General features: G+C 40.5%; 3 protein-coding genes across 3 annotated transcripts; 2 read left to right on the top strand and 1 right to left on the bottom strand.

Annotated features, from left to right (window-relative positions):
• Positions 1-413: 413 nt before the first annotated feature.
• On the top strand, positions 414-5,918 carry LOC108874209 (parathymosin). The gene is made up of 5 exons (XM_018662673.2): positions 414-712; positions 4,095-4,135; positions 4,224-4,293; positions 4,700-4,765; positions 5,380-5,918. Exons 1-5 carry the CDS (start codon positions 667-669, stop codon positions 5,562-5,564), a joined length of 408 nt encoding a protein of 135 aa, XP_018518189.2. The 5' UTR covers positions 414-666; the 3' UTR covers positions 5,565-5,918.
• A 3,457-nt stretch (positions 5,919-9,375) lies between these two features.
• LOC108883135 (inositol-tetrakisphosphate 1-kinase-like) lies at positions 9,376-14,381 on the bottom strand. The gene is given in 11 exon segments (XM_018676031.2): positions 9,376-9,500; positions 9,667-9,829; positions 10,303-10,370; positions 10,494-10,503; positions 10,505-10,660; positions 10,745-10,785; positions 11,271-11,372; positions 11,462-11,579; positions 11,685-11,807; positions 12,983-13,007; positions 14,052-14,381. Coding segments are annotated over 11 exon segments (1,098 nt in total). The 5' UTR covers positions 14,219-14,381.
• Positions 14,382-14,519: 138 nt separating this feature from the next.
• Positions 14,520-18,972, top strand: LOC108883136 (proteasome subunit alpha type-6). The gene is made up of 7 exons (XM_018676032.2): positions 14,520-14,753; positions 15,862-15,956; positions 16,306-16,387; positions 16,968-17,123; positions 17,204-17,382; positions 18,382-18,476; positions 18,573-18,972. Exons 1-7 carry the CDS (start codon positions 14,678-14,680, stop codon positions 18,628-18,630), a joined length of 741 nt encoding a protein of 246 aa, XP_018531548.1. The 5' UTR covers positions 14,520-14,677; the 3' UTR covers positions 18,631-18,972.
• Positions 18,973-19,544: the final 572 nt, after the last annotated feature.

The following is a 19,544-nucleotide window of genomic DNA, read 5'->3' as shown; positions in this document are numbered from 1 at the left end:
GTACTCACAGTGAACTAGTAGATTTTGGTGCTTGAGGGTTAAAGGTCAAGGTCACTGTGATTTCACAAAACAGGCATAACCACAAGGTGGCAATTCAAGAATAACATGAATAACACTGTGACCTTGAGGCAGGGTGGTGGGGGCTGCACAGTAGAATATTTAATGGGTCCCAGAGGTGATGCACTGTAGCTACAGGCAATGTGTGTTACATCAACCAGCTGTTACAAATCACCAATAATTGGTGTGTAAAAGTGATTAACCTGCAGCCACAGGAGGTGATGATGTTTGCAAATGAAGAGGAAGAAGTTACAACTGTTTTCTCACTGTGTATATTCAGTGGAATTGCAAGTTTAATGTGTTAAATTTCGCTATGATTTACACTGATGCCGGAGATTTACTGTGTTTTATTTAAACGTACAAATGTGTCGTTTACATGGTGTTAAGTCCACAACAACCACCATCTGACATCCCTGGCACCTTAACAGGGTTTGATCTACCCTCAGTCACCTGACACGATATGAGATCACACACGCGCACACATGCACACCGCACACGGTTGTCCTCAGCTCGGCTCGGCTCCACCTCGCTCGGCGGGTGTGTGAAGAATCCTCCAGCCCCGTTATTTCAAGGTTATCTCTCCTGCAGGAGCCTCACTCCTCGGATCCTATGGGAATTCTGATAACTGCAGTTTTGCTGTGGGCTGCCGTCGGGGGTAAGACATCCATCATGTTAATTTAACTGCCCCGGTATGTGCGTGTGTGTATTGTGCGTGCGTGTGTTTTTGGGCGCTTAGTACGAACTGACGATACAAAACGCGTGTGTGCCTTTGTCCTTGTTGCTCATTTTACCGGCATGAAACCAGCCTTATAATAAAAAACAGTCATTATAGTAACAGTTGAGGCAGCAGGGCTTTAGGTGTGTGCTCACCTAATGGCGACAGCCTCAGGGGTTTAGACTAATAGGCTAAACAAATGCGTTGTTACATAATTTGTTGTGCGCCCACCTTTCTGTTTTCTCTCCGTTTTCGATGCTGGGAACCTTGGTTTCACACCTAGAGTCGTGTTTAACCGCCGAACAGTGAGACTGTACGTTTAATTCTCGCTTTAAATCTCACAGGTGAGCGGAACTGCGCACGCGAGCGCGTGCTGCATGATGCACGTGCGCCGGCGGCTGTGAAGATGGTGTTGATTGTTTAAAATGAGTGAGGATGAGAGGGGAATGTCTCCACCTCCCCACAGGGACGTGCGTGTGAGAACAGGGTTGATATTAGGTTGCAGGGGTGTTACTCAGTAACACAGCGGTTAACCTACATAGAGCAGAATATAAACTGTGGGTTTCATTTATATTTAACTGTAGTCAAACCCCGCCCTGACACAGTGCAGCTGCACCTGTAACTACACTCAGTTAACAAATAAATACATAAAACCTCAGAACCAGCATCTGCAGGTAATATAACAATCACAGTGTACCAAGAATGCCTCTGCAGCTCCACAGCAAATACCAAGAAGAGAGGTAACCCCATTAAAAAGTCATTATTGTGCATCTGTCCCTGTACAGGAGGTGCATGTGTTCCTAACTCAAAATAAAAAAATTATATTTCTCCACAGATTACAGAATACACGTCCTTAAATAGAATTTATTCAAATAATTTACTACAAATTATTATTATTATTGCATGTAACACTGTGACTGAATGTGGCATTCACACAATACTGCTGCCTAAAGTAGAGTCACTGTGATGCTGACTTTCTGTCTTTACCTTTTATTTTCCACAGCATATTACAGTGAAAATCAGAAAACAAGGTGAAAATAAAAATGTGAATTTACAGCCACACAGAACATTTTGCTTTCTTGCTAGCATCCAGAAAAGGCAGTTTTACCTTCCCAAAAGATAAATATAACAATAATGTTAATCTGCAACGCTGCACAGTGAAAAGTTGTAGGTCTCAAACATTTGTTTAATAAGTTAGACATTTATGTAGGTATACACACATAATCGGACAGAAATAACTGCCCATTATGTATATTGTAAATGAATGATTTGCTAGTTAGCTGGACCTGCTTAGCAAGCTAGCTGCTATGCTAACTGGCTGATTTGTGGTCGGCTAAATAGGTAGCTCGCTAGGTAGGAAGAATTCAACTAAACTACAACTACGTTTAAATTTAAAAGAGAATGAAGTTAATAAAAACAATCAATCACTTCGTGACTGGATAGAAATAATGGGCCAAAAATACTGTACACATCAAGTATGTTGTAAATTGGTTAGTGTCCACCCTGCGGTTTGTTTGTTACCTGAACCCGCTTAGCTAGCTAGCTGCTGTGCTAACAGGCTTATCTGTGGGCGGCTAAGTAGGTAGCTCGCAAAGTAGCAAGTGTTCAACTAAACTACAACTACTTTTAAATCCCACATTGTAAAAAGCATTCACTCTGTTACTGGATAGAAATAACTGACCAAAACAGTACACATCATGTATGCTGTAAATTGGTGGTTTGTTGTTTTTTTAGCTAGAGCTACTTAGGAAGCTAGCAGCTATGCTAACAGGCTGATCTACGGTCGGCTAGCAGATCAGCTAAATAGGTAGCTTGCTAGGTTTCAAGTGCTAAACTAAACTACAACTACTTGTAAATTTCAGAGTGAATAATGTAGACTTTTAAAAGTAACCCCCCTTTGAGAATGTAACTATTTTGATTAGGAACTATTTAAACTGTAACTGTAATTGCAGCCCCTTGGACAGATGCTTATAGTTTCTTAATTTCTTAATTTTTAACATGGAGTTTGGTTGACCGCGAGCAGCAGGACGAGCCAGTGAAACCAGAGCCAGATCACTGTGTTAATTATGGTGCCGGGGTGTCCCAGCTTAGAGGAAGAGGTTGTGGATTACACACAATCACATACACACTCTCTATCTTCATCACATGGACTTGCAGAGAATTACAGGGACAAACTGCAGCCAGCTCACGTGTCTGTATGGGGGGTTCAACGCTGGTCAAAGGTATCAATTAGTCCTATTGATTCTGGTCTGTACTGATCTGGCTGTTTGCTGACACTGAGCACAGAGTTCAGATTGAATTTACAGCTTCTACACATGCAAAGGAGCAAAGGCAGCTGGATTAAAAGGAGTAGCTTTTGTTTAAGTCTGAGATAGACCTTTTATTTAAGAGTGCTTAACCAGAAACAGCCATTTTATCAGTACCAGACTCCTTTGACAAAAACAGTAATTTTACAGAGCAGAACACAGCAGTTTCTAATCTACCGCTGCTTTGATCTGTTAGTTTGTTTGTGTTATTGAGTGACTTTCAATGGTGGAAGAAGTATTCAGATCCTTTATATAACAGTAAAAGTACCACATATTAATGCAAACAGTTTGAGGCAGCGGTAGATTAGCAATCCCTGTGTCCTGCAAGATGAAATTGCTGTTTTTGTCAATGAAGTCTGGTATTGATATTTGGTGATGTTTCTGGTTAAAGAAAAAGGATATTACTCATAAATAAAAAGGTCTGTCTCTGTAGGAATCACATCCATAATGTTGTCAGACACTGAGACATTTTGCAAGAATTATCCTTCATTTAAGTTTGATTTACTTTATAACTTGGACAGAAAAAAAGAAAAAAAAACTTTCCAATTTGAAAGTGAGACGGGCTGACATTTAGAGTCATGGGTAAATGAAGTAGTTGCAGTAATTGAACAGCATCATATCTTGTTCCTCAGTTCGTCCCCACACATAACCATAAAAGAAAAGGTCGCCGGCTGCAGACCGAACACGGATCGTGAACTACTCTGACATTTAGGTCCTTGTTAGTGTCGATGTATCTCCGTGAGAAAAGGCCGATCGGTGACTGGTTTAGTCCTGGTGGGAAACTACCTGTGAGATAAAGCCTCTGGGAGAGAGAGAGAGAGAGAGTGACGAGGGTTAAGCTTCTTTTCTGTGTCACTTTACCAAGATAACTGTGCTTAACCTTAATGAGGGAACAGCTCCACCCACGCCCCGGCAGGACAAACCACTGCTAAGTAACAGTAATCTGTGGTGCTGTTCATAAATATACAGATTTTTATTCACATTCTCCCTTAAACTCTTCTTGTTTTGTGCCTCAGTGGGAAGCCGGCCAGTAACCTCACCACTCAATGATGCAAAGGTCAGAAACAAGTCATTTTTATTTCCCCTATCATTCATCATTTTAATTACTCAGCCACTAATCGTGTGTTTTTGTGTTGTGCATTCAGGTTGAATGTATTATTCAGGAGACACTGAATGAAGACGGGTCACAACATGAGTGTGTCCCAAAGCTAACAGGTGATGTCTCTAATTATCTGTACATCTGAACTCAATAATACGCTGTGAAATGATATTTTGATAGTTGATTAATCAGTAAAGTCTTTTTTAAGCAAAAATACCAGAAGATTTGCTGCTTTTCTCTGTTTAATATCATTGTTAATGTAATAGTTTGACCTGTTGGAAGGTCAAGACAAGAAAAAAGTGACTGGAGATCAAACAAGTAATTTTACTAACTTTAAATCTAAAAGTGCATGGGAATACTGCAATTCAACTATCAAACAAGCTTTTGCCTTATTTGATGAAATTTACAATCACTCTAATCTGTGATCAGTCTTTTTTTACAATGATTAGTCGGCATTTGCAAGATGACTGTTACATTTGTTAGTGTTATCCAAGTGTTAATGTGTCTTTTCGTTCTTTGCAGAGGAACTCGATGAGGTGCAAAGACATCAGGGTTTGCTCAGGGAGCTGCAGAAGTTGGCTGATGATGGTACTACTCACAAATTCACACCCACACATCACTCTGAAACACCCTGAATTTGTGTTTCCTTTTGTTTGCTTGCAATTAAGCAACATTATTTAACTATTTTACCTGAACATAACAGTGTCAGAATCATTTTGATAGTTCACTGACTTGTAATAGAGCTCCGGACGTCACGTGACTCGTTTACACCACCATGTAAGCAGTAAAAGCATGACCGAAAATGTGCTGATTTCAAGCTGACTCTTACTGTTCCCCAGTGTGGACAATGTTTCAGAGCTGCAGCATTCAGAAATCTACAAGCAACTTTCTTCATCCAACAAGTTAGCCCCACAAAAATCCACGCCACAAAGCATGGGTCTAAAGTGCCTTTTATGAAAATAGAACTATTAGCAATCATAATAAAAGCATGTAAAATAAACAAGATATTAAAGTTGGGATTGTGTGATGTCAACTCGGGAGCTCTATAGCTAATGGATGGATGGAGAATAATGTATAATTGGTAACCCAAGTGACAGAGGGTTCCGGAACATCACAACTGTGATGTCATCATAGAATGTTGCTTTGTGACTTTGTTAGTGGAACCAATGTTGTAAATGACTTCTGTGATCTGAATGTTGCAGAGAGAGAAAGGGAGCATGAGGACGAGAGGGAGAAGGATTACGAGTACAACTTGGCCAACGATGAGAGCGACTTTGAGCAGAGGGATGAGGAGGAGGAGAAGGAGGAGGAGAAAGACGAGGCTGACACTGTGAAAAAAACAGAGGAGGAAAAGGAGGAAGGGGAGACGACACGAAAGAGAAGATGATGGAGAATCCACGAATCGAAGACAGAGGGACGGACGAGGAAGAGGAGAGAGCGAAGGAGCTGGAGGAGCTGCTCGCTGAGGAAATCACCAAGAAAGGGAAGGAGGAAAGGAACGATGAGGAGCTCAAAGAGCTGCTTAAAGAGCTGAAGAAGAAGAGATATGAGGCGGTGAAGAGAGGGAGGTCCAGAAAGTGGAGCAGAAGGAGGAGGTGGAGGATAAGAAGAAGGACAAAGCAGAAACGGAGGAGGACCTGGAGAAGCAGAAGATCGAGGAGAGGAGGAAGAGCGAGGTGGAGCTGATGGTGGAGAAGGAGAAGGTGGAGAAGGAGCTGAAAGAGCTCCTCAAAGAGCAGGACAGCAACAAGCCACAGCAGGAGAGGAAGAGGAAGGAGAAGCAGGAGGAGCTGGACGAACTGTGAGGAAGATGAAGCGGGTGCAGGAGGAGGAGGAGGAGGAGAGGAGACGCAGGGCGGCAAGAAAGAGGAAACGCTGGTGGGGGAGAGAGTGAAAAGAGGAGGAGGGAGAAGGAGAGAAGGAGCCTGATGAGAAAGCAGAGAATGAAGTTAAGAAGAAGGAGGAGGAAGAGGAAGTGAAGGAGGTGAAGGAGCCGCTGCAGAAGAGAGTGATGGAGAAAGCGAGTGATGAGGCCACACGGCAGTTTGAGCGGGAAAGGTACGAGCATGAGGAGGAAGAGGAGGAGGAGGAAAATGGAGAGAATGAGGAAGACGAGGATGAGTACGTCAGGGAGGATGAGGAGGGTCAGGAGGAGGAAGATGACGATGAGGATAATGCTGAAGAGGATGAAGGGAGGTAAGTTAACGTGTGGGTTTGAAAATACTTTTTAATGGAGCCTCTGTCAAACAGTAAGAACTGACAGAGGGTTCCGGAACATTACAATTGTGATGTCATCATAGAATGTTGCTTTGTGGCTTTGTAATGGAACCCATCACCCAGCATTCATCACTTTGAAAATGTCAAGAATTAGAAACAGAGTTTGATGTGTTTGTCACAGCGATAACACTTCCTGCTCCAGAAACTGGGGATCATGGGTAATATCAGCATGTTTCAGTTCATTGAGTGGAGGAAATTGATAGTCTTTGTTTTTCTATACATGAAAACTACTTAACCCCTCAGACTTGAGAGCCCAACAGAAGCAATTACTACTTCCAACTTATTTTCTTTGTCGACAGGAGCTACTGGAAGATCGAAGGCTGAGTTGCGCAAAGTTGCTGCAGAGCTGAGGGAACTTCGCAGAGGATAAGATGCACACAAACACACAAACACACCAGACTGACAAAACCTCCTTTGTTACATTCGCAGTCACACATCCAGTTCTCACATTTTTCAATTTAACAGCCTTCAGATCCCTTCAGCACTCAGAGAAATATCTTCAGATGTGAATCTGTGAATGGACAGTAGTAGAAACTGTACATAACTGTTGTTTCATTTCTGCGTTTAGATCGCCCAGAAAAAGCTCTTCCTCTTTCCCCAGTGCATGTTTGAATGTTTTTAAGCGTTGAGGAAAAAGAGATGAGTTTTCTGGGAGAATTTGAAAGTTTGTTGTGTCCCTGTCTCTGTACCGGTACAAAACTCTTTGTAAGGTCAACAGGATATTTCTCCCTCAGTCGTAAAAAACCCTGCCATAGACGCACAGCATTCAGCACTTTCATTCAGATTTTGATTTTTGACTGCAGGTTGTGAGCAGGCTGCAAAGGGGTGGAAAAGTTCTGGTAAATTTCCAGAAACTTTCCATGGGAAGTTAAACTGGGGAATTTTTGAAATGTTCCAAGTTGGAAAAGTTACATTGGAATTAACTGGAATACATGGGAATATATGAAAATTAACAGAAATTAATGGGAATTAACAGGAAACTTTGGGTAATTTATACAAACTGTATCAAACATAAACATTTTGTTTTGTCATGGTGTGTGCAAACTAATACAAATGTAAATTTAAAAAATGACATTTTTGACTTTGATTTATCTGAGTAGAAATTTCATTCTTTCAACAAAAATAAAACGTGAATGTTGAATATGCCTCTTAGTTAGCCAGCTTACATTTAGCATATGTGATTTACCAGCTAGCTAGCTACTGTAACACATTTTGATTTATTTTCACAAGTTAGACTTTAATACCATGGATCAAATGTATCTACAACAGTAATATGATCCAAACAGACTTGACTGGATGTAGTCTGTGGCTCAGATGCAGTAGTGTGGCTGTAGTGAGCAGGATTCTAGATATTGTCTGTGCAAGGTAGAAATTCAAGTGTATTTACATTAAATCTGGTTGTTTTAACCAAGATTATTCTACAAGTTATTATTTTCAACTACATTTAAGCTCCCTGTTATAGGCTAACCTGTAGGCTAACCAAATTTTCCCAGTTTATTCCCATGGGAAGTTTCCAACTTTGAAAATTCACGGAAACTTGCCCCCTTAGTTTTGAGTCATGAATACTGGCAGTTATCCTCGATGGTGTGTTCAAACAGATTCCCTACTATAAGTAATATGTGTATTTCAATATATATTATATATATTTTGTGCAATAATTGTAAGCTGTTCCTGCTGTCTGACTGTTAACGATGTATATTACTGATATTTCTACACAGGAGTAAGTCATTATTTCCTCTTAATTTCTTTGATGATAAAGTAGAAACGAGGATTGTGTTTTATTTGGCTCATGCACTGTTAAAACCAGACTGTTTGTGACGAACCGGAGTGACACGAACAACAAAAACAGGAAATTGATTGTAATTCTGCACGTTAAATCTGATGTTGAGCAGCACGTGGTTAGTTTGTGGCAACAGGACGTGATGTACTTAGAGCTTACAAGGTCTAAAAGTGTCACTTCGAGTTCTCAGCCAGCTTTGCACTCTTATCTTTAACAAGGCCAAGGAGGAGTCGAGGGAGAAAGGGGAGACACTAAAGCCATTTTTGTTGTCTTTTGGTAACAGCAACAATAACAAAAAAAGAAGAAGAAAAAAAGCTCAGTAGTGTTACTTTCAGTTTCCACAGCTGTCATGTCATTTGTGTAAATATCAGACATCAGTCTTCAAGCCAAGGTCACAGGAAATATGAAGTAACAGCGCCCCCAAGAGGACACTGGGTAGAAATGCACAGGATAAACAGGGTTACCACTGGGAGGCCCAAAGTAACTGCAATAACACAATACACAACTACAGCACATGTGAATGCAATAAGTACTCGAATAACTCATAATTTCATGTATTTTAATGCATCATATTGCATCATATTGTAGTCATCTAGCAAATATAATCTTTTTTACACACAGCCAAGATTTACAACATGTTTATGTATCTGAACACTGGGAAAGTAGCCGTAAACACGTAGTAATCAGTCAACACGCTGTCTTATTCCAAAGAGGAGATGTTTGTTCACCTGAGAAATAAGTGAAAAATGAATGTACTGTAGTTTTTCTTCTTTTTTCTATAGGAAGTGCAAAATGGTTTCCACAAGGAGAGAAAGACGTAGGAAATGTCTTTGCCATGTTGGGGAGGGGGCATTTCAAACAAAAATTATAATAAAAAACACCATTTGTAATATTACTGGCCAATCAGAGTGCTGTATTTTGTGCCTGCTGTATCCTCTTCTACGCTACCTGTCGATCAATAAACGGAAATCAAACCATTGTGAGTGTTGGTGTTATTTACAGGGGATGTTTAGAAAATATAAATAAATAACTTCTTAGAATTGAAGCAAAGTCTGTTTGGTCCTGACAAAACAGTTTAAACAGGTTGTAGCCAGTGACATTTGTTTGTCCTGGGAGGCTGATGATCTGGTTCTGAGGTGAGTTAAAGGCCAGCAGGTGGACCACCTGTAGTCGTCTTCAGAGAGCTGGTAGTTGACGTCTGTTTGTCCAACACTGACTCGATGTGATTGAGCAGAGAAGAGAAAAACTGGGGCACTCCCTCGTATCCTGACGGAGAGAAAGAGGTTATCAGAGTATATTTGCTCAAGGCACTTCATTAGGTACACCTGTTCAACTGGCTCGTTAACGCAAATATCTTTTCAGCCAATCACATGGCAGCAACGTGATGCATTTAGGCCTGACTGGTGAGTGTGTGGGTGTGTAGCTGTAGTACCTGGAAAGATGTTGATGTCGATGACGGTGAGGGTGTGTGTGTGTATGTTGATGATGACGTCCACGCCGAACAGCGCCATGCCCAGCTGAACTCGGAGCTCCCGGACCAGGGCGTCCACGGCCTGGGAGCTGGGAGGAGGGAGGCACGGCATCTGCTCGTCCAGCTTGGAGGGCAAAGGTGCAAAAAAAGGATTTATCTCAGGAACACCTAGAAGGAATTTCTTGAGATTTAGAACAAACATTCAGTTTGACTCAAGGTTAGATTAGATTTTGGTGAATGCAATATCTCCAGAATGCTTCGAGGGACTGTCTTCAGGTTCTGCACAAATGTTCACTTGAGTGGTTTTCACATATGAACTCCAGATCAGGCATCAGGTCCAGACACAGCTGAAGATTGAGATGTGCTCTCACCTACAGGAAATGGATTTGACTATAACTCAAGATAGTAATTAACTGAAACTGGACTGGTTAGCGGAGGCAATCAACCGCAAAGCAGTAACTCTAGTTACATCTGCCCATCTGTTACTAATATCTATCTGAATTTAAATTTATATTTGGACACATCTATTAATGTGACATGTAGTAAGTACGGTGTGGTTAATTTGGTTACACTCGTTGCACTGTTTCATATACTCACAGCTGTGAGATCAGAGCTCGACTCTGGCTTGGACACCTGGTGGCTGTTGAAGAAGATGGTTTTCCTGTCTGGAGGCAGAGAGAAACCAGAACTACAGTGGATCCAATGAGATAGGACAGCAGGACATGGTAAAACAGGACAAAGCAAAGGAAAGGAGATATATTATGTCTGTTGGTGGGGTGCAGACTGACCACAGGGACCGGGAGGGGAAGTTCTTGAGTGAGGGCCTCTCTACACAGAAGTGTTTGTCTCCTACCACAAAGACCTTGTGTAGAACAGCTCCGTGGTTGACGAAGCTCTGCAGCACACAGGGAGGATGGATATCAGCCAGGCTGCCTGCACTGAAGATCAGAGACATCTGCAGAGACACGAAGAGGAAATAAACATCAGTGGATGAAAAAACAATGAAGTGAAAATGGAAAAAAAAAATCAAACCCCTTACCTCATGGGAAAGTGAGCCATGTGCCACTCTAGTTTTGCAAACTGGGGTCAACAGAGAAAAAGTGGAAGTGTCAGTGAGAAGCAGGAATGGACAATACTTATGTTTTCCACAACGATCCTTTTTATTTGACCAGAAACATTGATATATATCAGTACCAGACTCCATTGACAAAAAACAGTAATTTAACCAAGTAGAATAAAGGAGTTGCTGATCAACCATTGTTGTTGTGTGACTTTCAGTGGTGGAAACATTCAGATCCTTTACAGGAGTATAAGTACAACACAACAGCACAAACAAACAAACAGATGGAGGCAGTGGTTGATCAGCAACTCCTTTATTCTACTTGGTTAAATTACTGTTTTTGTCAGTGGAGTCTGGTACTGATATATAGAGATGTTTCTGACCACAAATACAAATAATATACAAGTGGATGAATCTATGTAACTCAAATTAAATGCATATTATTAACCCTCACAGATACATTTACAAGAACTAAGTGAAGAAGGCAATAAGAAAGTGCACTGACTGAGAGGAAAACTTAGACCCTGGGCCATCACAGCCTGCTGAATGGATGGCAGGTCACTGGCTCTGTGGACCTCTAGGTAAGGAGGACTGCAGATACGCCAGTCTGTCAAACAGAATAGGAAAGGCAGGTGCTGTTAACATCTACATGCAACAGAAAACTGCAGTAATTAAGACTTTGGAGCTACAATGCACCTCGGAGTGAGTTGTGCAACTTGCTCATGATCCTGTAAGAGGCGAAGCGGTCTAGTAGTCGGGTCATTGCAGGCAGAGGGTCCAGAAGAACTGTACTGGGATGAGTTGACACATAAGTCTGTAATGTAAAAGACAGAGGGGGAATTTCACTTTCACATATCACTCTCAGTATGACTGTTTGAAGCACTGAGTAGCCACAAGAGACATACTTCTTCAGCCTTACCTCAAAGTTGGCAAGCAGCTGCTGTGATTGGCTGTCGTGCTCCGCCTCCACGATGACATCAGACAGCTTGTGAACAATGGCGTCAAAGGGTCCCTGAGGTGCCAGCGGCTGGGCGAGGTCAATCTGCCACAGGTGAAAAAATAAAATAAAATACACTCCTTTACACCCTTTACACCCTATATGATAAATCTGGGACTCAATAATCTTCCTTATATTCCTTAACATTTTGGGAACGTGATAATATATGGTAAATTTAAGATTTCTAATAACTATGTTTTTGCCTGTTCAAAATGTGCCTGTTGTGACTTCACAAAAAAGCGAACAGCCTGGTGGGTTTAATGGGTTCCATTTACACACAAAGCAACATTCTATGATGACATCACAGTTGAGATGTTCCGGAACCCTCTGTCAGTTGGGTTCTAAACTATTAACCATCCATACATGAGCTATAGCACCTATACTTTGAGGAGTGTGGGGTTGACATGGTGTGAGAGTCCACCTAGGACAGCTCTATGAATTATTAATATATTAATCACCTCTTAATATTAATATATTAAGAGGTGATTAATATATTAATTAATTATCACCAAAGAATTGTAAAACAGCTTTTTCTTGGCTTTAGTTTACCATAAAAGAAAATTTCAGTTGACCTTTCTAGTGACAAACATTTTGACTGGTGTTAGCAGAAAAAACACAGGTGTAACTATTCCTCTGTCACTGACACACCTACAGCACATGGACTGTATTATAATTAATGTTATTTGTTCCACCTGTTGTTTAAACTGTACAAACTTAGTGTATAGCAGTGAGTGTTAACATTCTGTAGAGCAGTGATTCAGTGAACTCATGAATCAGTCGTGTTCTTCTCTGCAATGATCTCATCTATCTGAGGTAACTTTATGAAGGGGAAGGTGAAATGTACAAATATCCACATGCAGTGAAATGAGTGAGCAGGTACAGTCAGGCAGCCATTGTTTGGGATTTTGCTAGAAGCTGACTGTAGGAGGTGGCTGCAGGTGGCTGTGACATGGATTACTAAAGTTGTGGACATCTGTACATGACACATGTGAGTCTGTGGCTGCACAGTGTTCCCATCTACTGTCATACTTTATTTCTTCTTTAATAACCTTTGTTTAGAGTGAACAGACATTCTACAGTGTGAGTGTGTGTGTGAGTGTGTGGGTGTTATGGCATGTATAAAAATAAAATGTCAAGTATGAAAACATCGGGTTCACACACAGAAGCAGAGAAAGACACACACACACTCTCGTGTTGATTTCATGTGAAGAAAAACTCACCTCCACCACCTCCACTCCATGTGACCTGCAGGGAGATATGAAATCTTTCTATTTTAACAGTGATGATCACACAGGAGTGACTGATGTGACTTTAGCACGAAACACAGCGGTAAAAACATGCAACATAAACAACATACAACAGTGCACATGAGCACTGATGCCGTCATTCAGTGTTTGATGCCTGCATACGAGTGCTTTGACAGCTCTGAGAGCAGAGGCTGTGAGGTAACTGTGATTATACGTATCACCTTCCTGTGAACAGTGACGTCAAATATATCACAAAGTTGCTCTTGTGACCAGCTGCCAATCACCGTCCCTGTTTCTTTTTGCTCTTTACACTCAACAACTCACTCAAGTTGCTGAACCAAGCTGTTAAATGTCAAAAGATTAGGATTTCCACCATTCTCCTGAATGTCATTTCAAGTATGTGAGCTACCACTTAAACAGCTTCCTGATTAAAAACAATGCTTTCTGACAATGAACAAGGCTTCTCATGTAACAATGAAGCGTCACAGATTTTCTGTGAACACTAGATAATAGTGAGGGAGCTGCCTGTTCTTACAATAGTTATTCTCAGTAAAATGAAATCAATATGTTCCTCACTTTCCATATCTATGAACCCATTAATGGATAATGAGTGTATTATTATGATAAGGAAAAGCCCAGCATGTTTTTTCTGTTAACGGTGGAAACTGTAAAGACGTGGCAACATGTGACAAAATCAAAACTTTTAACTCCATATATTTATCAGGCCCTAATTAGTAGACACATTTGACATGCTAAATATCAGATGGATCAAAACTTGTATTCAAATTGAAGTTGTTTTGAGTCCAGTAGTACCGTTCATTTGATAGTAGTTTTTGTATCATACTATATTTTGTTAGACAGTTTATTCAAATGGAAAATCCCACAGGAATACTTTATCAACTGTCTCTGAGCAAGCAACAAATTTAGAATTTTTCTTTCTGAATCTATAAGAATTCAGTTTTGTTTCAAGGAACTCATGGAGTCCAAACAGACAACTGTAATGTTTATGAGCTCTGTATGAATTTTTAAAACGTCAACTTACGCACAGAAGTCTGCAAAGGCGTCCAGATTCATTCTCCTGCGTTTCTTATCGCTGAGACAGAAGCCAACCCTGCGGCCTGACATTGGTCTGCGTGTCCGGGGGTCACCAGCGGCCAAATGACCGCAGACACGGTCGAAGAGAGGGATGATGTGCGAGTGCTGATCCATTCAACCCTCCTCCTCCGCCTTCTCCTCTTCCTCCCACTCCTCCTCCCTAAAATCTACGCCGACGTGTCTTGAAATCTAAACCTGAGGAGTGCTTCCTCCTGATTCATGATTCACAGGTGCAAACACGGAGAGAAAGGGGCCAGTCGGACTGGTAGAGTCACTTGACTTCCTTATTGCTGCCGATCATAATAAGAGGTGAGGGAGTGAAGGAGGGAGGGAGGGAGGCCGGTGTCATGGAGCCGCTACACCTCCTCACTCTATGCCCAAATGAAAGAGAAAGTAAAACTCTCTCAGGGAAGTTACTCCATTATCCCCCGGCAGCAGCTGCACAGTCATGCTCTTTCCTCTTCACTAAAAACCTCTGAAAACGACATTAATCGTCGTTTGATTTGATACCTTTAAGATACATTAAGTTCTTCAAAGTTCATCTGAGGTCACGCGGATCAAAGACAGAACAGAATGTCGCGCGGTTCGAACGCAGGCTTTGACCGACACATCACCATATTCTCACCGGAGGGCCGCCTTTACCAAGTCGGTAAGAAGAGATATATTTTCTCTGGTGTTTTAGCCACTTGTGGAGCAGCTAGTATGCTAACATCACAAACTAGTGTTACACAGGTTACCAGGACCTACAGGTGATTCAAACAGATTCCCACATATTAAGTGTGCTAAAGGTGCTAGCATGTTTGCTATAGTCTCGTGTGATTAGCATCAAAGTTTGTCCTCTCACGTTTCTCCCTTCTTTAATATTTAAACCTAAAGTTACTTTTCAAGTCTAAAGTTACATTAAACTGCACAATTTGGAGGTTTTGTTAAGCTGTGGTGTGTTTTACCACGGTAAAAAGTGTCACGTTCTTTGTTTAGTTGTTTGAAAACGTTCTTTTAGTATAATGAGCCATACATATGATAGTCCCTTAAAGGCTGATTCCGGTGTTTTTGAACCTGGGCCTTATTTTCCCATGTCATTGGGTATATATGACTGATAGGGAGTGGGTGCAGTATTCAGCAAAAATGGGAACCACAAACAGCTGCCGCAATGTAATCCAATGGGCAATTGTCCACGTTTAATTATGTCCACTAAAGTTCTTGTTTTTGCCACTGACAGTCTCAGTTTGTAATTATAAGTATCTGACAACATTATAGACAGGGTTCCTACAGAGACAGACCTTTTTTATTAAAGGAAGATTAAGATCATTTTTGTTGCATCAGAAACAGCCATTTTATCACTACCAGACTCCATTGACAAAAACAGCGATTTTACCAAGCAGGAAAACAGTAGCTGCTGAAATACCACTGACTCCATTTGTTAGTTTGTTTGTGTTGTTGTGACTTTCAGTGGTGGAAGAAGTATTCAGATCTTTTACATAAGTAATGTAACACCACACACCAACACAAACAAACTAACAGACGAATGCAGCAGTATTCCAACAAGTCCTGTGTTTCTGCTTAGTAAAATGACTGTTTTTGTCAATGGAGTCTGGCAGTGATATATAGTGATATTTCTGGTTAAACAAAAACGATCTTACTCTTTAATGAAAAAGTCTATCTCTTTAAGAATCCTATTTATAATATTGTCAGACATAATCCATAATTGATAATACTATTAATAATATTTCATACTGCTATCATTAAAAACTTTGCAGAGTATGCCTTCAAAGCCATCTCTCAGAGCGGGTTGACGTCTGTAGGGGTCCGGGGGACAGACAGCGTTGTGGTGGTCACACAGAAGAAAGTACCTGTAAGATATTACACACACACACATATACACCTGATACACACACTCTCAGACATTCACCAGGATGCTGAGAGTGGAAGTGAAAACAGTGAAGCCCAACAGAGTCACGACTCCAGTGTTGTGCTGACAAATATGAACAAGATACTGTGGTAATAATACTCACATTACGAAGCCAGAGTGAATACAGTGAATAGCAAACCCAGTACTTTTATTCAAAACTGTGTAAAATGGAATTTACATAAGGTAGATTTTACATTCCATCTAAAACACATGCATCTGATTTACATATCACTACTGTACAAGTAGATACAATATCTCTCTATCATTATACTGTGATGTTTCTCCACTGCAGGACAAGCTGCTGGACTCTTCCACTGTGACCAACATGTTCAAACTAACTCCTCGCATCGGCTGCGTGATGACTGGACACAATGGTAAAAAATGTATTCAGCACACACACACATCATTGTCCAAGTAACTTTAATACTTTAATATAATATCCATGACTCAGTGTGACGAGGGTTAAAGAATAACTCTGGTATTTTTAACCTTATTTTTCCCATGTTTTTGGGTGTAAATGATTGATAGGGACAAAAAATGATAAGGACTTCATTGTCCACATCAGTGGACGTCCACTACAGTGTTTGTTTTTGACAGGCTCAGATTGTTATTATAGGTGTCTGACAACAATATGGTTAGGATTCATACAGGGATAGACCTTTTTATTAAAGAGTAAGATCCCTTTTTAAACCAGGAATATCACTGTGTATTACTACCACACTGACAAAAACGAAGTCTGGTAGAGATATAACAGCTAACAATGGCTAACCGTTGTCTCTTAATACCGCACTGATTGGCAAGATTTTTGCCCACATCAATCATTTAAACCTAAAACATGAGAAAAATCAGAAAAATCCCCAGTTATCTTTGAGATCTGTGAGATTATATTGGGTTAATATCTTTTAAAAAGCAGATTGTTGTGTTTAATGGTCCCACTTCTTGTGTGTTGTGCAGCGGACAGTCGCTCTCAGGTTCACCGGGCGCGGATGGAGGCAGGAGAGTGGAAATATAAGTTTGGTTATGACATCACCGCAGATGTGTTGTGCCGTAGGTTGGCCGACATCTCCCAGGTCTACACGCAAAACGCCGAGATGAGGCCTCTAGGCTGCTGTGAGTGACAGTCTGATTTCTACCTCTTAAACTGTTCATCCTGCTCTTCAGCCTCTTAAATTCATCACTCTTCTCTCCAGGTATGATCATGGTGGCTATCGACCCCCAGCAGGGGCCTGCCCTGTATAAATGCGACCCGGCGGGTTACTACTGTGGCTTCAGAGCCACGGCGGTCGGGGCCAAGCAGACAGAGGCCAACAGTTACCTGGAGAAGAAGCTGAAGAAGAAGCCTGAACTGACCCACGACAGAACTGTGCAGGTAGAGTGAACTGTAATGAAGTGGACTGTGCCAATAAGACAGTCTTGTTATGAATTATGGTTGTAGTCCAAGAAAGAGTAGTTTGGTCTTTATAAAGGTTAAGTGTTAGTATCTGCTTGCTCTCTAATATAAATATCAAAAATTAATATATATGGTTATGTACTAGTTCCAGGAGTGAGTTGAGGTTATCTTTCTGCTTTTACATGGCAGAACACGGGTGCTGCGGCCTTTTTGTTTGACCAGAAACATTGCTGTGTAACTCTGCCAGACTCCATTGACAAAAACAGTAATTTTACCAAGCAGGAAAACAGGAGCTGTTAGTTTGTTTGTGTTATTGTGTGGTACTTTGACTTATATAAAGCATCTGAATACTTCTTCCACCACTGAAAGTCACACAATGACACAAACAAACTAATAGATCAAGGCAGCAGTACTCCAACAACTCCTCATGTTCTGCTTGGTAAAATTTGTGTTTTTGTCAGAGGAGTCTGGTATTGATATATAGCGATGTTTCTGGTTAAACAAAAAGGATCTTTCTCTTTAATAAAAAGGTCTGTCTCTGTAGGAATCCTGTCCATAAATTTTATCATTTTTGTTTTTGTAACCAGAAACGTCACTATATATCACTACCAGACTCCATTGACAAAAACACAAATTTTACAGAGCAGGGAAACAGGAGCTGCTGGAATACCACTGCCTCAATCTGTTAGTTTGTTTGTGTTATTCTGTGACTTTCGGTGGTTGAGGAAGTATTCAGATCCTTTACATAAGTAAGAGAACATCACAATAATACAAACTAACAAACAGATTGAGGCAGTGCTATTCCTGCAGCTCCTGTTTTCCTGCTTGGTAAAGTTGCTGTTTTTGTCTATGGAGTCTGGTACAGATAACAACGATTTTCTGGTTAAACAAAAAGGATCTTACTTTTTCGTAATAAGATCTTTCTCTATAGGAATCCTATCCATATTGTTCATAATGCCCCCCTCCTTGTCTTTCCAGTTGGCCATTTCCTGTCTATCCTCTGTCTTGTCGTTGGACTTCAAGGCCAGTGAGCTGGAGGTCGGCGTGGTCACCAAAGAAAAACCTAAATTCAGGTAATTTGAGTCACACTCTGCTCATCACCAGTGCTCTAGATTATCGTTTTTACCTTGTTCCTGTTTTCACTCATCGCCCTCTGCTCCTTCTTGTAGGACGCTGACAGAGGCGGAGATCGAAACCCACCTGATCGCCATCGCAGAACGGGAGTAAAGGTGCCTTCACGAGCATCAGACCACAATTCATATTCATAGTATTTCATTCTTAGAGTGCTCAACAAAGCCTGATTTAACAACACTCACTGTTAGCAGCAGTACACTGGAGGTTAACTGTGCACACCTGAAGAAGAAACTGATGTAGGTTTGATTCATACTGAGACATTTCTATTGGGCTTTTTTAATTCGATATACTGTAGGAACGTGATGTTTAAATTCTGATCTGACACATTAAACCACCTGCATTTGTCATACAGCTTAATTTAACACCACCCTTGTAACATTGCAACAAAAATGTCCATAAAACACCTGTCATAATAAAACAGAACAGAAAAGATAATTTGAAGAAATGTGATGTTTTGCTTTAGGTTAAATAGTTAAGGAGCTTTATTGACTTTTTAAAAATTGATCCGTTATTATAACACAAGTCAAATAGGCACTTCAGTTTCAAAACCAAGAACCAAGTGAATGGCAGCAACATATCAACATCAAGATATAAAATAAGGAAAATAAGAAAAATTAATGAGCAACTAAAAATAAATGATTTTAAAAAAGTGGTCAGGAATTAAGTTACTTAGATAATTTAATATTTCTATTTTAAGAAATACTTAAAATATTGTAGATTTAAAAAAGCAAAATATCTTCATGGTTATCTCATTTAAATATACGTTAAAAATCTGTGTGATTTTTAGGACACAATATTTGTGCATAAAATATTTTTCCAATACAATCAAATTTTTATTTCCAAACTGTTCCATTTTTTGGGGAAAATCTAACTTTATGTTTTGATATGATATATTTTGGATGTTTATTTATTTGGAAGTTAACTAATATTTAAACATATTCCAAAAGATCCTGACCAGTCTACATGAGAAAAATAAATGCTCAGTTGTTTCTGTGTTAGATCTAAAG

The sequence above is a fragment of the Lates calcarifer genome, linkage group LG21 (genome assembly GCF_001640805.2).
Source record: "Lates calcarifer isolate ASB-BC8 linkage group LG21, TLL_Latcal_v3, whole genome shotgun sequence".
Taxonomy (NCBI): Eukaryota; Metazoa; Chordata; class Actinopteri; family Centropomidae; genus Lates; species Lates calcarifer.
The sequence above is the reverse complement of the archived record's forward strand: the minus strand, read 5'-3'. Positions and strand labels throughout refer to the sequence as shown.